Source organism: Vidua macroura, chromosome 7 (assembly GCF_024509145.1).
Source record: "Vidua macroura isolate BioBank_ID:100142 chromosome 7, ASM2450914v1, whole genome shotgun sequence".
NCBI classification, from domain to species: Eukaryota; Metazoa; Chordata; class Aves; order Passeriformes; family Viduidae; genus Vidua; species Vidua macroura.
Window position 1 is genome coordinate 30,572,828 of NC_071577.1, and position 27,843 is coordinate 30,600,670.

Genomic DNA, 27,843 nt, shown 5'->3' on the forward strand with positions numbered 1-27,843 from the left:
AGCATCTAACGAAGAAATTGTTCTGATTAAATAGATAGAGCCACACCGAATGCGTAACTGAGAAATTCCTGGATGAAGTTCTGGCAGACAGGGCTACTGAGAGCCTTGATGTACAGGAAAGGAGTAGAGAATAAATTATAGGATGTAGTTTGATCATTAAGTGCAATGTTACCAAACTATCATGTCTGTAAATGAAGTCAGACAGCCAGAGATGTTGGACAGCAAGCCACAAAAATGTCCCAATATCTCATTCTTATGCATATCATATCTCTAGTGACCATCAGTAGCACTTGCCTTGGGAAAGAACACAAAGCCAGAGTAAGCTTACAGCAATTCTTTCCCAAATACACCCTTCTGGCTTTGGCAGTCAGCAGTTTATGGACTTAAGAAGTCACACCATCACGTTTCATAGTCCCTGGGTTTAACCTCTATTAATTTAACCTCTTCCTGAACTCAGTTTGGTCTTCTTGACATTTTATTGTAGTGAGTTCCACAATCGATTGCACATGCCTTTTATTAAAAGAAAAAAAAAAATTAAAATATTTATATAAGACGATTTGTTTTAAGCTTGTTGTCTGAGTTTTACTGACTTCTCCCTTTATTCAAATGAAGCTATGTCTGATTATTCCTTGTTTACCGTCTCCACATAATTTCTAGTTTTATGACACCCTTGGCCTCTGAGATTTTTTTTTTTTTCAAACTGGAGAGTCCTAGTTTACCCTCTGGTCCAATGGCTATCATTCCATACCTAGGGGGCTTCTGCACATCTCTGAATCCTCAGTTCTATCAAGCCTTTCTGAGTTACAGTCAGAGCTGCGGATACATGTTATGAAAATACCAGAATAATGGTTTCTGATTTATTCTGAACTTTGTTATTTGGCCATCCCTGGAACTGACAGTTTGAAAGAGCTCTCCATAGGATTGCCAAACCCCCTTGCTCTATATAAGAATTTAAATTACATGCTTCATTAATATATTGCATGCAGGTTATCAAATCCCTAGTTGTATTTATTACTACAATACCTTCTGATAATCTGTCTAGAATTAACCCAGACACAATTCTCAGCACCACATCTCGGCAATGCTGTACATGTAGGCAAACATTCATTCCATTTCCATAAAGTCTTTCAAAGTTGGTTTGGGAATAAAACATACCATGAACTAGCCTCATATCATCCCCTAGAACTCAAAGGTATTTGACATATAGAGGGACAAAAAGCTGCCAAAAACATTCCCTCCACTTCTTGTAAGTTGATCTATAATGAAGAGAAGCCTCAAGAAAAGCTGTGTGCTTGATTCTCACCCTTAGCACTCTTGTTTTTCCCTCTTCTCCAAGAGCATGATATATGGATATAAACCAGTAGCCTCAATGCTTCACACACACACCTCCCAAGTTAACAGAAAATATGAAAACCAGCTGTATTCTAATTTGCCTCTGTTCTAAGCAATTCCCACATTTATCAATATTTCATCTAGCTTTTTTTGGCACCAACATTTTCCATATTACTTAAAGGGGAGACTACAGACAGGAGGGGAGAACATAAATCCCACACAAAGGAAAAAAAACCCACTGCTGTCAGGTTTTACAGTGGGACACTTGCTTTGCAAGATCATTCACTGCCTTTTATGATTTTTCTCTCTTGCAATAGAACTTCCAATAATTTTCTCATTTTGAATAACCAGAACAAGCAAAATTAATATAGATTCCTTTGGAAGTAGAAGAAAGCTTCTAATTCCCTAGTTCTTCAGTGTTAACTGAGAGAGATTGACCAGTTTTAATCCACTCTTAAAAACCAAATATACTTCAAAGGGTGCTTGGCAAAGATTGCTTTTTGCTCACCCACTGAGAGCTTCCAGGTTCTGCACATGCAACAGCAGGTTCCAAAACAGCAACTGGCTCAGGAAACTTCTAAGGTAGCAAATCCACAGGTGGAATGCTGCTTGCCTGGACAGCAAGTGAGAGAAAAATACTTCTAGAGGCTCTTGGAGGGTAGCACTATGGTTTTATCCTAAGCAGCAAATCCACACACGCACTCGCTCCATCGCACAGGCAAGAGCTCTGCTGGCTCCCTGGTAACCAGCTCTCTGTTTTGTTGACCAGACTGTTGGAAATCATTAGGGAAAGAAAAGCATGACTTGGCAGTAATGCCCTGGACTCAGAATACATGACTTGTGCCACTATCAGTTTCTGTGAAAAGGGGTAACTACAGTGACCTTTGTTAAGGTACTTCATCTTTCCAGGACAGAGTTCCTCGTTTTTTTACTTCTAAAAGGATGGGACCTTTGTGTTTCTAAGTGCAAACTCCTTAGCCCAGGAGCTATGTCTCTTGTTAGTGCTTAAAAAGCAACACAAACACATTTCTGATCTTCAGTCCTGAGGGATCTTGGATCCACACTTTAAGTACCAGCAGTTACCCATGACAACATTCACCTCCTCCTTCCTGTCCCCCTACCCCCTGTTCTCATATTCTCACCCTTCCCTTTTTGATAACTCTAGCATTCACCCAAGCACAGAAGGATCTGGATCAGGACTGAAAATAAAATCACATTACATTCAAAAGGACCAGAATCTGGAGTTTTAATATCTTCCTTTATTCCAAGATGCAACTTTTCAAAGGTCCCTCTCTGCATGGTGTCTTAATAATATATTCTATGTTGAATTGCTGAAATTTTTTGTTGAGGAGAATGAGAGAGGTAGTACAATATCATTTCCATGAACAGAAAGATTGTCACATCAGAAAAAAAAAACCATGTATGAAAATATTATCAAAATATGCCATTACTTGCTGAGATCCAGAATAGTGCAGAACTGAGATGGTAGAGACAGCTTCAGAAACTTTCCAATAAATGAGCAGTCCATATTTATAAACTGATAACTGGAGTTTTGAGCCACCTGGTCCTGTTGAAGGTGTCCCTGGCCCTGGCAGGGGGTTTGGAATGAGATGACTTTTAAAGGACCTTCTAACTCAAACCATTCTATGACTCAATGAACTAGTGAACAGAGTTCACCAGTTTTTGTGAGATGCTGTAAAAGGTCTTTCCCTTACTCAGGGATGAGGATGAAAGAAGGAAAACCAATAAACAGCTAACATAATGGCTGAATCCCAGTAAATGTTAGCTGGAAAGGATCTCTACACATCTCTAACCCAAAATCTTGCTTGAAGCAGAACTACCATCAACAGAGGTGCCACAACATTTCTGGGCACTACACTCATAAGTTTCAATAGGAACCACTCAAGCTGCAACCTGTGGACACTGCCCCTCATTTCTGCATCTGCCACTACTGGGAAAAGCTTGGGTGTTCCATAGTTGTAGTTCTCCTTCAAGTAATTGTAGGCTGTGATTTGACTGACAGCTCAGTAGCAAGACTAAATATGAAACCTTTGTAAATCCATCACTAGAGTAGGATACCCTTAGCAATGAAATCTCTTTGAAAAGGAAATAGTGAAACTGAAGAGTTAGATTTTCAGTTTCCCACTAATTTACAGAATTTTAAATTAAATACAATAGCACAGAGTAAAATAATATCTTTCATTAAAAGTAGAGTTTAGTTAAAACTGACATTTTCTTCCATGCTATTTGAAGAAAAATAACTTTTGCCCTGGTGGCTGTGATTCACAGCCCTCAATTCCTCCCAGGAAATAAAATAAGAAATTTCAATGTAAACTTTTTTCTCCAGTTAATGTAGGAGTGGAAAAGGGGAAGAATTTAATGAGTATTATCTGCTCTGTTGGCGCTCAGAAAGGCTATGATTGAGAGAAAAAACACCCCATGGAATATGTAAAAATGGATTTCATTACAAAACATAATTATTTCCTGCAAAAATATCCAAATTTAATGAATTCTTTTCCAAGTTTAATGTCATCATCACAGTCTAAGTTATATATCCGTTGCCATATGCCATTACAGGACATTTGTACTAGCCTGTTTCCTTAACCAAAACAAACACACAGTCTAACTAGAATAGTATGTGTAAAGTTAGTGTGTTCATGCCAAGACACTGCACTTTCACTGTTATTTGCTTTTCTTCCCTCTGCTTCTGAGTACCTTTGGGATGTGTCTTCATAAAGCAGCTATTGAATCAACATACAGAAAGTTAGTATTTTGCAATACGTATTCAAGTTACTTTAAAAGGTAAAATTTTGGATCAACTAAAGGTAAAATTTTGGGTCAACTAACTGATTTGGGGGAAAAATTTAATTCATTTACCTCACTAAAGCCAAAACTCCTCCCTAGGTAATTCTCCCTAACTCTTAAGGTCAAGAGTGCACAACATTCCCAATTCAATCTATTTGTGTTCTTGGATGAAAACAGGTTAATGACCAGATCCAGACTAGATGCAACTCCATATGGTCTCAAACACTTTAAGAATAGTCATGGTTATGATAAGCATGAGCTGATCCATCCAAAGTATCAAGCTGCTCATGTCTGAGTGAGATTTGTCTTAACCTGGCCATTCTCATAAAAATTAGCACTTCCATACTGCCTCAGTCTTTTAAGCAATGAACAAAAAGCTTTTCCTACCATTTTTCTACATACATTTCTTTTGCTACGTTGTTGATTCAGCCCATACTAAAAAAGTTCAAGTCCAAGAACTTCTGCAGTTTTAGTCAAAGATAGGTTTTTCAAGAAAATGTATCATGGTTTAGACAGACATGACTGGTATGCTTTTAATCTTAAAATCTGTTCTATACAGCTATAGCTTAAGGTATTTGTGCTTATTTGGAGAGTATGCTTAACTAAAAAAAAAATACACAGAATAGCAATTTTGAAAAGAAAAATGGAAGGAAGAACTCAAACAGCACAATATTGGTTACATGAAACAGCTCTTTTCTAACCAGAGCCTGACCTTCCTTTTCAAAGGGAAAAACATCAATTAGGAAAACAAGGTGATGCTGATGCTTGGTAAATTTCCCAGTGGATACAGGATGATCAGGACAATGGGCAACACAAAACACGAAATGCATGATGTTACCCTCACAAGGAGCTTGCTTAGATTAGTGCACCTATTTATCAAAGGAGAATAAGCAAAGACATAAAGGAACATGCATACTTTAATCCCACACTGGTGTAAAGTGGTGTTTGCTTCAGTAGGCAAGTAGGGTTGGAGGTGTCTAGTCCTTTTCTCTAAACATTTGAATGCAATTTTTAACAATTATGACAGTAAATTTACAAAAGTAAAAATATGTGGAGAGGGCATGCAAAATGCAGCAATCAGGAGATGGGAGGAAGCAGTAGTCTGTCAAGTCAATAGTTAGTCTAAGCCTTGTTTTCCCCTCACCATCTTTACCCCAAATCTAACTAATAGGGAAAAACCTCAGACAATCAACAGGAGTATCCCCACTGGCAGACGGGTGTCTTCTATGGAGCTCATCTGCAATGGTATTCATGTCCCTCTAGGCCTCTGTTTGAACATTGTCACTATGGAAACAGATCTCTGATGCCCTGCACCTTATCGAGCCTTCTCTATTTAAATTCTTTTCTTGTGATTTTAACAAAGCCATTCACTGAACCTCAACTAATCCAAGATTCTGTTAGGGGTGAGGTTTTTGCTTGGTGGCTTTTTTTTTGCCTTCACTATCGTGTCTCTTCCAAAAGGTTCTCTCTCCCACTAATGCCATCTGACAGGCTTTATTTGACTCACACCTCTTCAGTTACTGGCTCAAAAATATTATGGCTGCATTTATTGCCAAACAGATTCTACAGTTTTTATTCCCCCCTCCTGCCCCCAGGGTACATAGTTTTCAATGAAAATTCCTCTCATTCAACAGCAACTTTTTCATTTTGGTTTTAGCTGTTTAGAATCTGCCTGCATCTACATCAGATGCGCCTGTGAGTTCTCTCTAGAGCATTCCTAGGTTAGAGGTATAAAGGGTTACATCTCTGTAGTACCAACAGTTTATCAATTCCAGATGCATATAGAATCCAAAATCCTGTGTTTACAAATTCCAAATATTAGAATACTTTTGGGGAACAGAGAACAGGAGGGGAGCTGGGAAGTGTCAATGTTACATTATGCAAATGAAAGAAGGCAAATCTGGGTTTGACCTCACTGCATGCAAATCTGGCACACAGGCAAGAACCAGAGCAATTCTTCTGCAAACCAGCAAATGTTAATCCTGCAAATGCCACTGCAGTAGTAACTGAAATTCATGCTATAGTTCTCCACCTAAGTAGACAGGAGACAAGCATTATTTACCTTTTGAGTTTTTAATATGGCCCATAAGTGTAATTTAAGGTGATGCTCCAGGAGACATTTTAAGGGGATTTTCTGATACTTTCTAGTGTGAGGAGAGATGGAGTTTTATTAGTTTGCACAAAACTTCAGTGCAGAGATGCATGGGAGTCATAAACCAATTTTATTTTATTATTTTATTACCTTAGGTAATCTGGGCTAGCTGAGGAAGCAGAAGATACAGCAACACAGTAGCCTAAGACATGTTGTGGCTCTCACAGCTCCCAAAAGGACTGGTATAAACATAGAGGCAATTGCCATTAACTATGGAAATGAGCTTCAAAGCCTCCTTATGGCTTCCATGGGACGGACAAAGCACCTGGGTGTGATGATGCTTTACTAAAAGGTGAAACTGGAAGAAAGGACATGCCTCAAACATTCCCCTTTATAAATTTAACTGCATTATTTCTAGGCTTTAATTGTTGAGCAAGCTCTCTGATGGAAGCAGGACAGGACAATTCACAGGCCATACTTACTGGAGCCAAGTTAATCTTTCAAATGGAAATAACTTTTAGAAACCTTATAGAAAACTATAATTGCTTTCATGTGTTGATATGCAGATGAGTATTTATTTTCTTTACTATCTTCACAATATACCACCTAAAAGCTTTTGAGAGGTGTAAAACATGAAAAATCACAGTAATGAACTTTAAGTAATATTTTGTATAGCTAATTTTGGTTTACTGAGGAACAAGTTTGAGGTACAGCCAATGAGAGGACTAAACACACTGCTGATTTTCAGGAACTTAAAAGTTGAGACATAAAGTGAGGAACTAGGAAGAATTGTGCTAATTTAATTTTTTGGCACAGCTAACTTTTCACTGGGTAAAACCAGGGCATTTCCAGGGACCATGGGCATAACATCATCAGTGCTCCCACCTCCTCCTGCACAGACAGCAAAGAAGCACAGTGAGAGGTCAGAGGTGCTTCTGGAGAGCAACAGTTCCACACCAAAAGCTGCATCTTTGCAACCTAATTGGGTTAACTTCCATGTGTACATGACCTCCAGGTTAATTCTGTTTCTCATGATGAACATCCCTCTTTTGAGTTTGGGCCCCTCTCTTGCTAGCTGCTGTTAACTGATATCAAACCACCAAAACCAAACAGAAAAATACTAAAATAATTCTGAATACTGAGAGGATAGGATAACCAGAGGCATAACAGTCATAGGTGCAAAATGAACAGTGAACATACCCAGGTGAGAAACCAGAAGAACACTTCCAATATGGCAGAGAGCAGAATCCCTCTAAATGAAGAACCCTAATTTCACCTAATTGTCAGATTATGAAAGAGGTTGTAAGGTATAGCCATTGTAAATAAGGCTGGACAGGCCCACCTGGGTCTCATTCATTACAAGGATAATGCAGGAGTTGGATACTTCTTTGTACCACATTATCCTCTCATTATTTCGTGCAGTTCTCTCTGAAACTCCTGAGAGTTGTGCTTACATTTCTGAGGGCAGATCTGGGCAATTTGCCTTTAGCCTCATACCACTGAATACACTTCCTTTTCTCCCTCCCTGCCCACAACTTGAAGAATTACACTTGGAACATAAATCTCTATTTCAGATTTCCTTGGTTTAGATGGACCAAGCCAAGACATTTCCTGCCCCTTCAAACATCTATAGCAATGAACCCAATTTATTCTCCTATGGAAGAAACTAGCCAATGACACTGATATGCATTTTCTGTCCACATTAATTCCATTTTTTAATCCAAACTTGAGCAAGAGTTGGGTTGCTTCTGTATTTTTCAGGTTGCTGTGGATCTTTGAAAGACAATTTAAGTGGCAAAATGAACATTGGTTTTCCTCAAAAGCTTTACTGATCCTTCCACCAGAAACTGATCACCAGGCATTAATTATGGCATGGAAACATTTGGCCAGATATACACAAGACACAAATCATACGTTAGGGATTTAGCTGGTTTAGAGCTATGGCAGAAGGAGTTGGCTTTCTCATGTTGTGTCTTGTATCCATCATTTCAAACTCCCATGGTGTTTTTGCTGATCTGGCTGTAAAAAGAAGCAAGGTGAGTAAAAAGAACTCGGGAGTGAAGCTGATGAAGGACAGGTACAAATGGAATTTAAATGAAGTAGAGAAATGCAACTTAGCTAAAACCATGAGCCTCTCCTTGCTACCTGCACCCTACCAGCCTAGAGGTAGGGTGCAGAAGCCCACTACTTCATGGTCTAAGAGAAAAAAATATTTGCTGATTAAGAGAAAAAAACAGGGTTTGCAGCATTGTTGATGTCAGCAGTAGTAGAATCAGCTGCAAGTCCTCTTAGAATGAGGAGGCATATTGCAATAGGAACCACATTGTCTCTAAAAAAATCTCAGAGAACATTATGAGCAAGTTGTCTCCAACATCTCAGATTTATAGCACAGCCTGGCTCAGAATCACTGCAATTTCAGAGCTTCCTCCCACCAAAAACTGTTATTAAGGCCTGAAACTCTGGCCAAGGCTTTTATTCCTGTAGCAGTTTATTATCTTCCTCTCTTCTAACCCTAGTTCAACAGCACAACGTTCTCCCTAAGCTGAATGTCAAAGTGAGTGCAAGTAACAATTTAGAGCTACAGCATCCACCTCCATAAAGCACTTTCTGTGCAAACCACTGGGGACATGTGTGGTCTCGAAGTCATCAAAACACATCTCATTCCACCTTAATCTCTTCTAACATTAAAAGAGATCAACAGGTAAGAAAGAAGAAAATTGTGCCCTGGCAACTCCATAGGCAGTATCAGGCATTTATGTGGAAACAGTGTGAAACAGGAATGCAATGAGGGTGGAAGAAAAAAGTTCAGGGAAATTTCTACGTAAGCTGTGATGCACAAAATAAATGAACAATACTGCTTGCACAGACAATAGCTCTTCCAGACAGTTGAACTGGTTTTAAAATGAGTTAGAAATGGTAAAACAGCACAGCTTGAAAATCACACCAAAAAAATAAGCAAACTATCAGTTTATTGAATCCATCTCTTTTCCCTTTAGGGAAGTGAAACATTTTTCTAGGACTAAGAGGACTCCAAAGGCAGATTCACTGTGACACTCCAAGTCTCCCAGCTGATTCCTCACCCAACAAGTCTTTATATACACTGATGTATGGAAGAAATCCTCGTGTAAAAAAAAAGGAGATTAGAGGTTAATCTTTGCCTTAACAATAAAAATAAGAAACTACTTCACATGTCAGTCTCATGGGTTAAATGGAACCAGCTGTACATGTGGCCATCATGCACACAAAACACTGTCACTAAAAAGAAGCAATTTCTTTGTGGGTCAGAAAAGTGGGTAGGACACTACACTGCTGTCACAAAGGAGCAGCTCATTCAGTCTGACCCACTGGATATTGTCAGTAATTAAATTAACCCTTTCTCATCTGTATTGAGCCTGATCAGTCCTGCCTGGTTGAAGCACAAAATACAGGAAGAAAATTCTAAACAGTGGTGTTTCAGGAATTTTTAACAGCTGCTGACTGCCTGCTTCATTGCTTGAACTCAATTCTCTGAATTTAATCCTGTGAAATCCAGTATTTTCCCCAAGAAACACGGCTGGGATTATCCCAGAGATTTCACATACACAGGATACATGCAGCTTCAAAAGACAGCTGCCTGCTGACTGAAGGAGGAGCAGGTATTACAGGGCTCTTAAGTCTCTGCAAGCAATATAGATATCATATCCTTTTCCTGTATTACTCTATAGACTCCAATAAATCTACAGAATTCAGCTTACCACAAGGCTACTGTTTTTCAGACCAACTGACCCAATGACTGGTATTTATTTGCTGAGACAAGCTCCATTAAAACAAAAAGTAAAAAATCCACACTCTTCCTCCTCATCACCACAAAGATGACATCTTGCTGCCAATCTGTCTTCCAGGAAGCCATCTGGAAATAATATCAATACCACAATCTATAGGCATCCCTCCAATGCATTAATCAGGTCATTAGAGTTCAATACTGACAGCATCTTTAGGAACTGGAAAGGATAAAGCTGTGGTAATAAGGCACAGTGAAGATGGATCCCCAGGGCCTAGTTAGTTCTTCCCCTCTTTTTTTTTTTTTTTTTCTTTAAAAAGCATACAGCATTAGCATTTTGTTCCCCAGTGTTTGGTTTAAATTTACCATTCTAGAGAACTTCGAAGCTCGAGCAAGGCCTCCGAGTTTGACGCACAAACACATAATGGAAAATGTCTTCCACCTCACTCCTGTCCTTAAAAGGACATTGAAAAAGTCTGGAGAAAATTAAGTGGAGCATGACAATGATTTGGAGACTGGGAAAAATAGATTAAAAAAATACAAACATATACATATATGCATATTATAGCCAAAACCCATACAAAGTTCCGTTTAAGAGGGTTACAAACTTTCTTATCACATAGAGCAGTACCTTCAGAGGAAACCCACCAGTACCAGATGCTAAAGTTATCTCAGAGACATACCAAAACCCAGGGGCTGGAAACTGAAGCTGCAGAAATCTGAAGTTGAAAATGCTTTTCTTCTACAGTATGAGGAAAGGAAAAAACTCAGGAGGAAAAAATAGTAATACAAAAAAAGAGGTGCTACATGAGATTCTGGTCTCCTATCTTTCCCAAATGAGAAAACACTCCACATGACTTTCTGAGATATCTGTTTTAACAACACCATTGATTATGGTACAAGATGAATGAAATGACACACACTTTTGAAATGCAGCAGAGTAAAAGCAGAAGCACAGTAAATCCCGAGATTAAAGTAACAAATATATCACAAATATTCAGTTTTATCAGTTCAGTACAGCTCCCCATTAGAAAAATTATATACATATCTATCTATCTACTGATCTGTAGATATATCACTGCACTAGAAGTAAGCAGCTGTTCATCATCTTGGACAAAACTCTTTAGAGGCAGTGACAAGGCTCACTCAGTGTTTGCACAGCAAGCTGGTATAACACAACTCCCAGTTAATTGCTGCACTTTGTAACTCCAGCATACAAAAGAGAGCAGTCAATCCTTGTTCTGAGTTCAAGTTAACCAGAACTATTCAAAATAACAGTATCAAATTCTGATACCAGACCGAAACTCAGGTTTTGTTTTCACGAGTTGAGATTCAATATTTGTGAGACAGTTCAAAACTTTTCATTTATCTAGTAAGCTTTTTTTTTTGTTGGTTTTGTTTGTTTGTTTGGTTTTGGTTTTGTTCTGTTTCCAGAAGTATTTATCTTTCTCCTGCAATTAAATTTGTAACTTTGCAGGGCAGTTTTCCTACAAACCACAGTTGATTCAGTTGATGTCTTTTGAAGAAGAAAGAAAGTGAGTAACTGTCATCTGGAAGGGGCAAGGTACAGGGAATACATGTAATAAGTTAAAAGGGTTAATTTTTCAGGCTACAAACTCCCAAAAGTTGCTAGTAGTAGCTTCATGTCTGCTTTATAAGCACCTCAAAGTCTTCTTGATCAGCAGACAGAGTAGAACAGGTAAGGATAATAAGTAGTCAGAGTAAATGTCAGTTTCAGAAGTTGAATATCTCATTTTAGAAGAAATTATTATTTTGGCTTGCCACTTAACTAAGTACATATTTTTTAGCTAATTAATCCAGATGAACCAATAGAACTAATATTAAATTTCAAGTATGGGAGAAAAAAAATTATTATCCTGTTGAAATTATTGATACTTAAATATCAGACAAGTGAAGTCTGGCTGCAGACCTATCAATCCAACTGCAAAGTAGAAGATGGTCTCTAGATAACAATGAAAATCCTTCTGAAGCCTAGCAGTGAGAACAATGCCACAGCTATAGCCCTCAACAGAAGTCAAGGACCAGAAAAGATCCTGACAGCCACAGAAATTTCACTTGATAAGAAAACACTCAAGAAAATGGGTTAGTCAGATACAGGACTGTAAGAAGTCTTCTGTATCATGAAGATCAGTTCCTCTCCATGACAGGCAACTGTTTCATTTTCCTTGCATGTGTCACAATGAAATGATGAGGCACAGGTTTTCACCACAGATGTTATTTCAGCCAGCTTTGATGAAGAAATTGCTCTGGACAATTTCACTTTTTTTTTTTTTTCTTTTTTTGCAGTAACTATAGAAATATAGAACTTTGCTTCATTATTTAGCTCATCATGGGATGGGGAACTCCTGCAATTCATCAGTAAAGTCATCACCCAGAGACAGCATAGACATTTCCAACAGCTTTCTGGTCCTGGGAGAAATGTAGTAGGCTTGAACCCAAAAGTTTCAACAAAGCATAGACACATAGCTATATTTGAAGCAAGATTGGTCCAGCACTCACAGGTTAAGTAAAAGCTCAAACAGATGAACTCTGCAAATTTATGTGTTTCCATTTACAGAACGCAAGGCATTCTGCAATTAGCAGGGGACAGGGTGTGCCTTAGTGGTAAAAAAAAAATAAAAATTAAAAAAACACAAACACTTTAATCCTGTGGTCAGGGCAAAGAGAAGACAGTACCTACATTTATTCACCTACTTAGGTATTCATTAATATTAGCTTCAACTAGCCAAGCACTATTAATCAGCAATAATTTGTTTGCATATTCTGTTTCAATGCTGGATTGCATCTGTACAAGCAGCCCTTCAAAGTGCAACTGTAGAGAGTAAACACCTGTACTGCTCCTTCAAATGCATACTCATGCTTTATGGAATAAGGAAAATCCTCCAGTAATTGCACAGGAATGAATATAAACACACTTGAGCTCTTGTAAACATATCCACAGAGACTTCTCATATAACCACAGAGTGTTCTCCTTCAGGTTTTCTTTCATGTCTGCAAAACTGGAAAAGCAAGGTTATCTTCCTGTTGGATGTTTCAAGTGCATAGGTTTTGAATTTTATATACAATTTAGTTCAGGATTTCAGGAGTGCAAAGTTTTCATCACCACTGCACATACTGTATGCATGCAAAAGGTAATAACATATCCAGCTCCATTAGCACCAAACAGTTTCATACAGTTTGTGCCCTTCAGTTTTGATAGATGGCTTCCACACAGAGTATTGCAGTACTAACAGCTGCTAGTACACCATGAGGATGTTTAGAAATACTCAGTACTAGCCCCTGTGCAAAAGAAAGGGATGATATAATATCACTTTTCTAGATCCATATACAGTTCTCCAGTGGAAAAGAAACTTCTAAGTACAGGGACCATCCAAACCAGCGAAAGCTATAAAGGCTACTTGTTAAGTAAGACAAAGAACAGCTCTGATGTAAGGGTCACCAAACAAAACCTATGTACAGTTATTTAATTTTAAGAAAGGGAATCATGTAAGGATGTGAAAAAAGAAAAAAAACAAGGACATTCAAAAGGAGCAGTTCAAAAAGCAGGAAGACTCGGGGAGAGTTAGGAGAGTATTGCAGGGCATAGGTCAGCTCTTAGAAAATTGATTGCTTAAGTAAAGACAGGGGAGCCCATAAAACATGGCAAGTAAAATGTAAGCAGGAAATTAAAAAGGCTAAAAGACAATCCAAAAATTGCCTGCAAACAAAGATCACTGTGCTAGTAAACAGCTCTTGAAATACATCAAGGACAGGAAACTAGCTAGGAAAAGCAGTCCAGCTGCTGGATGACAAAGGTGTATAAGGCACTGATGTGGATGATACAGTTGTAGCAGAGAATCTCAGTGAATTCTTTACATCAGCCTTTACTGATGAAATCTTTGGCGAGATTTCCACATCCAATGCACCCTCTGTTGCAAATCTGGTAGAGGAACCAGACCAATCTGAAGTAAAATCAGGAAATACCAGACTGAACAAAGAAGCTAGATGTTAATAAAGCACTGAGACAAAACAATTTTCACACAAGTTCTGAAGAAACTCAAATATGAATTTAAGGACTACTAGCCAAGGTATGTAAGCCAGAGCTACAGAGAGTCTCTGTGCTTGAGAATCACAGATCCTGCCTGCATAACTTCCAGCTGCAGGAAGGGCTGTGCAGGGAACCTGGAAACCACAATCTGGCAAGTCTGAATTCATTGAAGTAGGACAGTGAACATAAGAAAGAATAGTGCTTCACAGGCTTTTTAAGATGGAGAGGAATCAGCAATGCAGTTCCTGGGATCAGTGCTGGGACTGGTGTTACTCAGCATTTTTATCAATAACAAAATTAAGTGATTGAGGGAAAATATTGGCAAGTAGGCTTTAGTGTAGTAATTCCTCAAGGCAATATCAATTCTAAATATTCCTACTTGGAAGTCAGAGCCATCCCTGACAGTTCTCTGAAGCCTTGGTTCAGTGTTTAATAGCAGTCAAAAAAAGACAGCAACATCATTGGAATCCTCAGAAAAAGAGGAAGGCAGGTCATTTCTGCCACTCCTCATAGCCTGAGTACTCCCACAACTTTAGTACTGTGATCTGCTCTCCATATACCAAGGAGGACATTACCAACTTGTCAAAAAGGGCAACCAGATGGAAACAGAGATACTAAAAAGGCTGGGAGTCCTCAGTTCAGAAAGAAGGCATATGTAGTGGATATGACCAGGTATAACAAAAAACCCATGAGCTACTAAATGCACAATTGTTTGCCCAACCCTGCAAAACAAGAACAAGGCAGTACTCGCTGCAACCAACTCATTTAAATAGAAAGGACATTTTATCCAGCAGATTACAAGCTTCTGGAACTTGCTGTCACGCAAGACTCTGAAGGCAAAGGATGTTCATGGGTTCAAAAAGGGATTAAACAAACTCTAGTCAGCAGGTCCATAAATAGACACTTAAACGACTAAACAGGTACATATCCTCTAATATCCTTAACAGAAGAACTGTGGAAACTGGAGATGTTGGAGAGAAATGGATCTCAAGAAACAGCTGTTGGAGGTTCTCATGTTAACTTGTCAGACACAATACTGGGCTAACTGGAACACTGAGGCAGTTCTAAAGTTATTCATTTTTTAGGTCAACTTAGTGTTGCACACATCACACTACTTCCTGAGGATAAGCAATGTTCCCAACAAAAGAGCAAGGTGATAGAAACAAGCATATTCATTACCCTTCATGACAGGGGTGAGAATGGGACAGGGACAACCAGGGACAACCAGGATACAACCATCAAAGGAAATTAAATGAAACAATTTAGACCAGTTACAAGTACCAGAACTTCTCTTAATAACACCCTTCCCCTGAAAACACCTTTAACATCTGTAGACACAGTACAGTAAGTAGTTATTTTACCCACCCAATTTAATTTTTAATTCATCAAGGTTTCATTTTAGAAGTATTTTTTAAATTAATATCATCTTTGAAGACAGTAAGTTATTTATAGCTCTAAAAATGCAATCAGCAAGGCTGTATTTCCTGTCTTGTAAGTGAAATATAAGCTTGGAGAAAAGAAAAAAAACTCACAAGAAATGCAAGTACAGCAAGTTTATTTTCAAGACAACAAATCCTTTGTTTTGATGTTCAATTTATTTCATTATCTTGTTACTCATACAGTTTTAAAAAATATTTTTGTTTGGCCCTTCGGGAAAAATTTCTATGCTACACAGATAAACTAACCAAGTTGGACAAAGTTCTCTTGTTCCTGTCTGTGACACCATCTGTCTCAAAACCTTACACTTGTAAGAAAACCGGCTAGAAAGGAACTAGCACTGGAAAGCTCAGCACAGAGATCATGACAGGCATGAATAGACATGAAACATCACACATTTTTCTTCTCTGCAATTTAGTGAGTAGGCTTGTTACTACAGTCCCCTACTTCAATATCAATAGCCACACATTACTAATACAAAATACCTGTATTATAGGTGTATATGCATATAACAAACACAGGATCCTGCAGTGCTTATGTGCAACACTTATGAACTGATGAGCAAGTTCAAAGGTTACCTCAGTTGTCCAGCAAAGTACAATATAATATAAAATCAATGTAACAAGTACTAAAACTTATTTACACATTTATGTTTACTTTTGCCCTCTGAGACAAAGCAAAAAGTAGTAAAGCATTTGCAGTTAGAGGATCCTACATAAAGTTTAAGATCAATAGCACACATGGAGAATGGAACAAGGCTCACACTATTTTACCTGGAGAACTAGCTGAGCACGTCCAGCTGTCCTTGCTGGTGAGATGTCTGCAAGTGCTTAACTTTTGTAACCTCATTTTCTGGCTGTCACTGTGGTCCAGTCAGGAAGTGAGCCCCCACTTCTGCTCAGGCTAAGCAGGGTCACATCAACATCCACAGCTATAGCTTGGAAATACCTTGGAAAAGGAATATAACTGAGCTCTGTACCAGGGAAGAACTAAATAGATTGAATGGGAACTCAACACTTTATTGTCATCTGAAGTGAACTTGATAAAGGCACAGCTTCAGGTAAAGCAAAGGAGTAATGCTTCTGCTGACTGAGTTTAGAAGCATTTTAAGAAAACACACATGAAACTGACTTTTACTCTGCACAAGATGGGATTATTTGATCAATAAGTACTGCCCATGTTCAGGCTGACTTCAGCATATAACCTCAGCAAAATTCCCCATCGGTTGCAGCAAAGCCTTGGTCCCACAGGCCGGGGCTGAGGTAAAGTGGAGGAAGTGCTTTGAAGCCGGCATGGCAGGAGGTCAGGCCTGCACAGCACCGCTCCTCCCTCCTCACCGTGAGGGGATTCCCTCCTGGATACCCACTGCCATCCCACAGACACACCTTTAGGCACATCCCTGAGGGAGGGAATGCAAATCCTGCCCCTCCCTTGGAAATGCTGCAGCTCAAAACTTCCCAAACCCACGGCCTCTTCCATTCAAATGTGCTCACTCTATTCACAAGCACAGACACTTTCACAGCAACATGAAAAACTGCTGTACTGCAAAGGAACAGGAAAATGAGTAGGAAGAAGAAAGGGAAATGTAGGAGAAAATAAAACAAACCTTCTTTCACCACTCCCCTGTCTGTGAGAAAGAGGCAGCCAGAATGCACAGACTCACAACCCAAGATTTTTTCTTAAAAAAACTGCAGGATACATGCTCAGATATTTGCCTGCCTCTTTATATAGAGTTCAGTTAGCACTAAATGCCTCCAGCTGGTTTCAAGTTACAGCCAGGGGAAGTAGTACCATAAAATTCCTCATAGCTACCCAAACCATTACTCTTGTATTTTCTTCCATGTGGGGTCATCACTCCCCCTCTGGAAAGCTTAGAGGTATGATACCACTGCAGCCTCTTCAGAGAGAGCCTGACAATGGTGTATTATGAGGCTTGTTGTAGCATCCTTTCAAAAGTCTTAAGGTCCAGTGGTTTAGAGAAGAGGGTCTTTTGTGTCTGCTGTCAGTTCCAGGAAGCTCCTGTCACTGGCATGGAGACTGCATATGGAAAAGAGCTGCTAAATAGACCAGTTAAAAGAATATAGGGCCAGTTTTGCTCCCACGTCACTGAAAACCATGAATGCTGCAACTCTGTTGAGGTCAGAGGAACTGCACTGCTGTGATGTTGGGGGTGAGACACCAGCTGTTGTTTCCAAGCCAGGGCTCCCTCTGCGATGCTCTCTCAGGCTCTGCCCAAGCTACACCCCCGAGGCCACCAGGACCACAATGTCAGCTCTGAAACAGCAGCAGCAGCCTGTGCAGGCAGGGCTCCCCAGCCTAACCCACAACAGCTCTGCTGTAAACTGACACTGCACAGAACAGAAGAGGTTTCTCACCTCCAAAACCAGGCTGGGCTTGAACTAGTGATGAATCAGTAACGCTTTCAGACATCAAGCACTGACTTAATATCTTCTTCTTCACCAAAGGAAAGATTATGATCCTAAAAGGTCTGAGGTAAATAATCTAAATAAAGCAGGCCATTCTTGACAAATTTATCTTTCCTGTGTATTTTAAACACAGCTTGCTTGTTGCTTTTGGTTTGTAACTTTCCTTTTCATACAATCAACAGTGTAAGAACATACAGTGTATGTCTGACCTAGACTTTGTGAGTGCTTCTTACAGAACATTCCTGCGTACTTTATTCTTTTCACCAAATCAGACTTAATCCTTGTCCAGGAGAGATGGTCAGTATTTTGGTACTGAGGTTTTTTTAATTTTTTTTTTTAATTACATTGTTTACAATTATATTACATAAGGCATGTGAATGAAAAAACCCTTTACTTCAGTATTTAACAAACTGCTTACACTATTATAAATAATTAATGGAATTATATGTGTCTTCCATTAGGAGACAAGCAACTTCTTAATAGTCAACACTGCCAAAAATATGAAGCAACTACATGCATTTTATAATGGGGCATTAAAGCAGATATCCTGATTACTATTTGCACTGCACATTCACATAGTAAACTAAATTGTGACTGCCATTTATAAGATATGGAAAATCTCACAGCCCTGTCTCACCTTGTTTGCCTATTGTTTTGCACCGGAAATGTTCATCAGTTTATAGAATTTAGAGAAAGCAACATCACCTTGAAATCAAGTGCAACAATGCCCTGCTTGGAATACAGGGCTGGGAGCTCTAGTTCCTCTGGCCCATGCTGCCTGCAAAACACAGCTCAGAGGCCTCTGCAGCAAACAGGAAACTTGCAGTACTTCCAGGCAGATAAGAAAAGCTAAAACTAGGATCCTTTCATTATTTGGAATATCTCAGAGTGCCTGTGCCAGACTGGGTACCACTGTGTCTTCCAAATCCTCTTTGTAAGAGCATTTGCAACTTGGTCCTTGGTCTCCCCATTACTCACTCATCCTTTAACATTTTGCTGAGGTTAACAATCAGGATAGTGATTTTTGCTGCTTAGCAGTGGTTCCCACTGAAAGCTGGATTACACTGGTTTAAACAGTATATAAAAGGTCTCTGGGTGAAACTAAAGGCTTGGTGATCAGATTATCCTTCACTACACAGTTCCAATATCCTTTTTGGGTAAATTTCTTTTTTTCAGATATTATCCTGCCACTCTGCAAATACCTCCAATCACAGGATTGCTGAAGAATAACAGAAAAAAAAGCAGTAAAACACCAACTTAGAAAAATGATCTTAACCCGCTGTGCAATAGTTAGAAATAAACTGCAGTGAGTGTGTAAAGCAGCACACACCATCACTCACTTTCCTCAGCCAGGATGTCTGTGGACTCTCAGCAGTTTATCACATTTCACAAGAAGCAGTAGCAAGAGATGCACGGGAGTGGCAAACAGAACAAATAATTTCTTCTCCCACAGGTTAGATCTTCTACTTTCACACAGAATGTGTGGCCTGTTTGAACCCTTTTCTGATGAAGAAAATAACTGAAAACATCCCTCTGTGACAATTCTGCATCCTGTGACACACTGGCTGCATCACAAGCCCTAAAAATGCCTTTGGTACCATGGAACCTATGCATACAAAACAGCACTTCAGTCTGAAGAATTAATATGCTGTCAGCTGGTCGTGTTTTTGGCAAGTGAGTGAATTTAATCCAATTACAGCAAAGGTGATGAGGTCAAGCTGACTCCCAGTAAAGAATCACCAGAAAGACTATCCTCAAAACAGAAGACACTGCAGCTTGCTAGACAGCTGTAGTGAAGTTTAGCAATGCTCAGACGTGTTATAACAAAGGTAAGTGCCAAGAAACTGCTTAGTGCCAGCAAACAGAAGAGGAAAGGGATTCAGCAAGAACACACTTTGTAAAGCACACTGTAATCCTAAGCACTTAATTGCCTCTGGCAAGAGCTGCATCCCATTGCTCTCTCAGAAGTCGTTTTATCTGCAACTTGATGCTCACAGCTACAGGGATGAATGGAGTGGGGGAGGAGAAGGAACTGGGGGAGCTACTGAGAGAACTACAGTTACCAGTCTGTCTTTGATGAACTACCAAAGCAAAATATAAAAATTACTGGTATGTGCAAAGCCTGATCTGCATATCCGATGACTCTCAAAGAAGCAAATGAAACCAACTCTCCTCCAGGCCCTTTAAATCACCTACAGAGGCAGACAAATTTGTTGCAGAGCTACACACCTGTGTTTATACTTTAGCGTTTACATATGTCTAGCCTCCCTTTCAGTCATCCTCATGAGCCCATATAGGTCAGTGTGTATTCGAAGGTGTAGCCAAAGTTTGTTTCTTTTCCCTGCTTATAATGCAGCATTCACAAATATTTTACAATATGTTAACCCAAACTCATTGTTCCCACATAAATGGAAGACTTTAAAGTAAATAATGCAGCAAGCCTCTTTAATTAAATAAGGAGTTTGGGGGAGGAGTTTCTGCAGACCCTTTTAAATCTTAAAGCCTGCCAACTGGATGAACAAAAGGTAGATTAGGCTCACATGATAAATCCCAGCAAACCTGAAAAGCCTTTGTTAATAAGTCACTGAGGGAATTTTTCTTTTTCCCCTAGAATTTCTGCTCACCAGAAGTGAGAGTTAAGATTATTCAAGCAGGTTTGGTTTCCAGCAGCATTAAATGGGTATATGCCTCATGGAGCTCTAATCTCCTCATTTCTATAGAGCTCAATTCTCCTTTCATTCCTACTAAAGCAGAACCAGTTATTCCTAGCTTTTATAGAAGGAGCAGCTGCTGAAAGTTCAGAGGCAAAAATAGTTTATTAAATTAGTTAAGATTCCCACAAAAACTAAACTGCAATTCTATATCAGCTTTAATAGCAACAACAGGAATATAATGTATTTTCATTTCACTTTGGCATTTCTTTCATGTAGCAGGTTGCTAATGAGCCTTTTAAATTTCCATTCATAAGTTAGTGTTCAGTAGCTTGTTCACAGAGCCAAATGACATGTTAGTCTGGCAATTAGTTTACTCTTCTGTCTGTAGAGAGGCTTAATGAAAACATTATTAGAGACAGACCTTGCTCTAGCACACTCCACAGACCCTGTACAATTGCTCAGAAAAGACACAGATTTCAGCAAAACCCATTCTGTAAAAGACACAGATTTAAGTAAAACACAGACAACGTGGATAACATTTAAAGCTGTGCTAAATTTTAAAAAAACCCTCCAGAGTCTATCCTACCTGGAACCACCTGGCTTCACTGATGAATCCTTTTCTATATGATTATAGATTAATCATATCTTCTCTGCATCCAGTGCTGAAATCCAAACAACATATATAGCCCTAATGTACATCATCCAGCGGGATGAAGGCAGCTGTACAAAGCTTGCTAAGATCCTGTTTGGTGTAGTGGATGCCACTACACCAGGAAAAGTTTAAAAAGTCTACTACAACAGGTGCAGCAAGGTGTTTCTAGATCCATGAGAGAAAGGCTCACCTAACCTTCCATGGGAGGTCATAAAAAAAACCAGAGTAATTTAGCATCAAAGAGAGAAGAGTGTGTAATCAGCAAAGGGAAGAAAAAAATTACCTTCCTTACTCCTAACTCATACCTGTGGAATAAAGTTTGGAAAAACTATTGAGTACAGCTCTAAACACAGTGAAAGCAAACCACCACAGCATGTTTTATTGTGCACTTGACATGTTTATGAATGAAAGGAGACGAGTTTGTCTGCAAAACCAGGATCACTTCCAGCCCATGCTCAGACCTGAATTCAAACTACCCAGAAGAGTCCAACAACCACAGACTGTGGCTACCAGTTCTCCAGAGTCTAACCAGAAACTTCAGCCATCTCCTTACACGGCTCTCAAATAGAGCTTCTGAGCACATTTTCTGGATTTAGACATCCAGAGCTTTAAGGCACAGCATTTGGAGCAGTTCTGAACTCTATTTACATCTGCATTTTGTTTTAGGAAGGCTCTGAAAGTGATTTGTAGCTGTTGGTTTATAGTGTTTCTAAGTACAGTGTATTTGGCCTGCGTAAGAATATTGGTATGGATTTTGATTGACTGTAAAAATCGGATCATCGCCCAGAGGAAGTCCTAATGAACTTAAAGGAGGAGCCAGGGAGAACAGAGAACACAAAACAGACCAAAAACTGGTGAAAAATGATGCGTCTCTTACATTTAACCTAAGCCAATGGCAATATGTAATCTCAGCTTATTTCAGACTTTATAAATTCCCTTTCAGCATTATACAAGCAAACCAACAGAACTTGACTGAATTATTTCCTTCACTCTCCTTTGCACCACGTAGCAGGGCAACTAAAGATATGGACACATGCTTGCAACAGCAGAGTATCTGATTTATAACTTTCTTTGCAGCAGACCTTTTCAGACTTCCCTACAATACCAATAAAAATGGGGTCAGTGCCATTAACTGGTGTGAGCCTCCCACGTTTATATAAAATTCTAGTTGTGATGTTTATTAAACCAGGCATTTCCTTTCTGCTTCTGTCCATCTAGAAAGGTTAAATGCCAGTAATAGGTCACAAAACCAGCACAGGAAATCCTGCCTATCATTCTAGTGGCTGGTCCTTGGTAGCAAACATTCTCCTACTACAAACAACAAAATCACTCCAGTTACTTTTGGAGTTAAAACACTTGTCCTGTAGCATTCATTTGTAAAAGGCTAAGGATGGGTGTAACATTAGTGTACTATGAAAAGGTGTTATCAGGAGCACTTTGTTATGAACTGCAGAGCACAGGGTGACCAGCTACAGAAGAATAGTATCACTTGAGGAAACAGAAAATACTGGATATGTGCCAGATGAAAATGAACTATTCAGTTATTAGTAAATATAATTTTGGTTTAAAACCAGAAGGCTCCTAAAATGCACTCCTAGAACCTAGTTCCAGAAACATCCCAGCAAACACAGAGTTGCACAGGAAGACACATATCATATTCTGCAAATAACAATGCAAGTCATTAGCAGAATAAAATAAAATAAAGATGTGTGCAGGAAGTAGCAGGAGAAAAATAGCAGTTCTCTTAGGGATTTAAAATTAGAGAGAAATTACTATTTCTCTTTCAGCTCCACTGACAGAAATAGCATTTCCAGCACTCCACAAAGAGGTAGCATAATTTTGTAGAGTCTTAGTGGGGAACGCACCTTCTGCATGTCATGTAACTCCACACTCACTCCCCTCCAAATGCTTGGAAACCCCTCAGAAGAAGGGGTGGAATCAGGTATTTGCACTTATCCTCTCAGCCATTCGCTTTGTAGGGAGAATAATGCAGCCTTCAAAACACTTTTGATTCCACTTCCTGACTCTAGGAGTATTCCTGTGGATTTACTCTGCAGAAGACAAGACTACAGCAAAAAGTATCTTTAAAGTGTAAGAGGGGGGAAGGATCCCCTGTCTCCAGCCCCTGCTAGTCTGTCATGCCACTCCTTTCCAGCCTAAGTGCAGGGAGCAGTGCCAGGCCAGAGTCCAGATGTGCACATACAGGAAAGAGAATTAAAAGGCAAAGAATCCCCAAAAATATATTGCTCTATAGCGTGAAGGCAGCCTGCAGAGAAGTGATTTTGCCGACTCTGCCAAGTTAATGATTTTAAACATTCATCTCCTTCCCCCATCCTCATGCAGAATGTTTAAGTGGTGTCACCAGGATTTATCCTTCTATGAGACTAAGCATGTTGTGCAATATGATACAAATTACTTTGAGAACAGCAGAAGTTCTCAAAGTTAAAAAAAAAAAAGTCCCAGTACATACATTTTGTCTGAAACATTAAAGATGTAGATATGTAGTGAAGGAATGTTGCTATATGTGCCCCCACATATGCATCTCTATATTTGAAAGGCTCAGGAGGCCAAGGGAGAGCCAAAGAGATTATCCTTACAGCCGAGCCTATAAATGCTTCATCTTAGAAATCCTTTGCTACCTGCCGGTAGAGAACAATAAAACTGAAAAAAATCACACATAAAAGATGACAAGTACTTACTACCAGCTTTGCTTGCTCTGGGATTAATGCACTCCGGGAGGGGAGCCGTAGGTGAGCCCTCCTCCCTGCCGGAGCCCAGCTGACGCTCTCGCCGGGGAAGGGACGGGAGCTGGGCTGAGACACCCGCAGGAATCCCACGACTCCGGTGCTCCAAGCCCGGCATGTGCCCGCAGCCCGCGCCGCTGCGCTGGCTCACTGCAGCGCCGCTACCTCGTCTCTCCGGAGAAGCAGGTTTCCCTCTTCTCCTTCTCCTCCTCCTTCTCCGCCTACTTCACCTCCCCCTGCGGAGGATGCCGCGGTACTCCCCACCCGTGCCCGCCCACGGGCTTCCCTCCGCGTCCCGGGGCGCAGCCGGCAGGGAGAGCCCCACGGCTCCGGGGAGCGCTGCCGGAGCCGTCTCGCCCCGAGCTGCCCAGCCCTGGATCTGCGGCTCCGGCTGCAGCCCACCTGCCGCTCGGCTCGGCCGGGCTGGGCTGGGCTGGGCTGGGTTGGGCTCGGCTGCCCCGCGCACAACAGCAGCGGGGGAAGCGCGGAGCCCGCGGGGGAAGAAGCGCAGCCCGCGGGGGAAGCGGTGCCCAGCGGCGATACCGCCTGCGGTGGGCGCGGCTGCCCTTGGCTCCTTCCCGGTGTAGCCTCGCTCGGCAGCAGCCGGGGGTCCAAGGGGAGCCCCGAGCGCGCCAGGGCCGGCGAAAGGACCCGAGCCCAGCCCAGCCCAGCCCAGCCCAGCTGCTGTGGAGCGCGGCTCGCCCAGCAGAGCCGGCTGCGGATGGCGGGTGTCCAGACCTGGGTGCGGGTGTATGAGGATTGTGTAGGGATGCACATGGGTGCCATATGAGCTGTGCGCTGCAGAGCCTCTGGGGATGTGGGGGTTATAGACCTTGTATGTATGGGCTGCATGTATGGGAAGTGTAGAGGAGTGTGCTTATGGGCTTGCATGGGATGGGAATGAAATACATATGGGAGATCTGTGTGTGTGTTCTGGAGGAACTGAATGGCTTGCATATAGGGGAGAGCACAGAGGATGTATGTGAAGGTTTGCATGGCACTGGGATAGGATGCCCTAGGGGTGCATGTGGGTATGTATGCGGAGTGTAGGGGTGTGTGTGGAGCTGCAGCCCTGCCATGCAGTGCCCCGATGCCAGGTACATGGCATTCTCTCAGGGCCTAAGGGCTGCCCCTGCCTCCCCCACCCCCATGGGCCTGCCTAGGGCCCATGCTCTGGCACATCTGCCTAGGGACATCCAAATCTGGGGCAAGGGATTTATTTTAATAAACCGTTTACAGTTAATTGTGTTAAGTGCTAAAGTAGTGTAGAAGGACGAGCAAATGAGAGATGGGGACAAATTGAATCCTCTTCAACAATAAGACCTTAGAACTGCTGTTTTATAATGTGGGGCTGGACACCCTGAAGAAGAAAGATAGTATAATCACATACATTGCGAACTTAAAGCCTTTTTACTCTTTTTTTTTTTTTTTCATTGGCACATTTAAGAAACCCAATCAACTGCCTATTTGAAATGGACTTACAGCCAGATCATAAATATACATGGGGACAGACATACAAAAAGCCCAGGTTCTATGGATTAAGCTTTTCTTTTCTGTCCTCTAATGTTCTTCTGTGCTGCAGATTGCTGCTAGGTGTGTTAATACATGGTTCTGAACTGCTACAGAAAAAATACAAGCTGTAGAAAACCTGTCTGCTCACCAGGCACTAAGATACTTTTAAGGGTGATGGAGTAAACCACAGCCCAGGCTACAATTCTTTCTCTCCCCTCACTGTTTCATGTTAACAGCCATTAACTGAGAAAAATGGGGCCAAGATAAGCAAGTCACAACAAAGCTGTTCTTGGCTGCAGTGATGTCAAAAGTTTTATATTTGCAGGGACTTCAATGTTTTCCATTTTGATTCTGAGGTGAATTTTTCTGCCATTGATAGAGCATGTGTCCTGCAACCCGAGTAGGCTGTACATGGAGGCAGTGAGGATGCTGCCTTTGCCTGGTGCATCATTCCTGATGCTTCTGTGAAGGATGACAGCAGTTACTAGCATGAGTCCATGAAAAGTTATAGCCATCACTTTTGACTTTTTCGGGTGCAGTGCAAAGGGAGTGCACTGAGGGAAATTGCTGCTAACTCTTCAGGAGGAGGCAGTGTTAGTTTTCTTTTTCCTAAATTCTTTACATTGACTCGTAGGAGAACAAGATGCTTTTGCTGTTTTAAAGGCTCTGGGACTTTGAAAATAGGTTAATAGAGACTTATTTATTTATTTGTTTGTTTTAATTTTGACCAGAATCACTGAAAAGGGAATCCTAAAGAAAACATATTTTATCGTCAGAGGTTCTGAGTACCTCAGTCCTCACTTGCTCCATTAAACCTCTCTCCCTGTTGGTTACATCCAGCCAAACTGATACTCCTTGCCTTTTTCCTTTTCACTGCATGGTTGTGGCAAATTCTGGATTGCCAAATGTTTTTCTCTTTAGCCTAAATCCATCCCTGATCTTTGCTGACGTGCATGACTGTCTGTCTATAGTGGATTTCAGATGGCAATGCATGCACACGGAGTTCCACAGCTACACACCCATCAGCACATGAGCTGTTAAAAGCAAGATGCTTGTTGTATGAACGCTTGTTTTCTGTAGATAAATGATTATTTGGCATTAGATTACAGAAAATACACAAAAACCAAAGAGCCACACAGAGCCAGGGAAAAGCTTGCTTCGACCTTCTCCATGGTCCGACTGAAGACTGTACTGCCAACACCTGCTTGGAAGGAGTTTTCTTCTCAACATATTTTAACTGTTAAGAAGATGCCTATGCTTTTCTATGCTGATTTCTAGCCTAGACTTCAAGAAACCTTTTTCTTGTAAATATTCTCATGTCTTACCAGTTGGGAATTGCTGCTCTAGACAATCTTGTAATAGCATCGCCGTCTCTGCTTTCAATTTAAAATGATTGCTCAGGCCTTAAACAATCACAAAGAACAAGGCCCAGTGTTGCCAGTGAACCCACATCTGCCTTCAGCTGAGAGGGAGGAGTAGGAGACACTTGAATTGTGATGAAAGCCACTGAGCTCCATAAGGAGAGCAGACGGTGCCCCTGCTGGGTTTCAAGGGATTGACTCATTTTCAGCAGAGCTCATCTTTTTTCCTGTTTTGTTTTGCTGGGTTTTTTGTTGGGTTTTTTAATTGCACAAGTCAGATCAAGAAGGAAAAGAAAAAATAGTGAGGGATCTCCCATCCTAGTAGAAACCAGAATGACATAACACTTAAAGTCCAATCACAGTTCATCCCCAGAGTCCTTTTGGGACCATTTGTCTTCTAGTTGGGCCTTTGTCCTAAGAGCCCTCTAGGATGCTGGAAGTCAACAGATCCACTTCTTTAGATGCTGACCTTAAATCTGATCAAGCTCAAGATAATGAAAGTTCAGATATGACATTTAATGAATGTTGCTGGCTACAGTAATCCTGTGCATTCTGAACTGGCTGCTTGAGGGTTGTTTTTTAATTGTAAACATCCTCCATGCAGCTGCTCCAGGGACTGTTTAGGAAACAGCGGCTGGCTGTGTTTAAAAGATTTCAACTCATCTTGACCTACATTTAGATTTTTGTAGCTTACAAGCCATGGACTGTAATCGAAAAAACCCTCAGAGAGCTTATATAGCTTCTGTAGGGCAGGGCACAGGAAATGAGTGAAGGATGAAGTTACCCAGCTGAAGCGTTAGGAAAAGTGAGTTACTGAAGCTGAACTACGGGGTTCAGATGATTATCAGGTGATTAGGAGAACAAGGAGCAGCACTGCATAGAGGGAGTAAAGATAACCTCTCCTTTTGCCTTGTGCTTTCTTCCCCATTCATTCTTTCAGTGGCAATCTTTCTGTAAAATCCTTTAGGCTCCTTTCAGGATAAAGTTCAGGAGGTACCTAAACACCATTGTATTTTGATA

General features: G+C 40.7%; 1 protein-coding gene across 1 annotated transcript in view; it reads right to left on the bottom strand.

Moving 5' to 3' along the window:
• Nucleotides 1-24,068, bottom strand: part of MYLK (myosin light chain kinase) — a 197,797-nt gene extending 173,729 nt beyond the window's left edge. The window contains exon 1 of the mRNA XM_053982447.1: nt 23,906-24,068. Within this exon, the coding sequence (XP_053838422.1) occupies nt 23,906-24,068 (163 nt within the window). The remainder of the gene's footprint in view (nt 1-23,905) is intronic.
• Between the last annotated feature and the right edge of the window lie 3,775 nt (nt 24,069-27,843).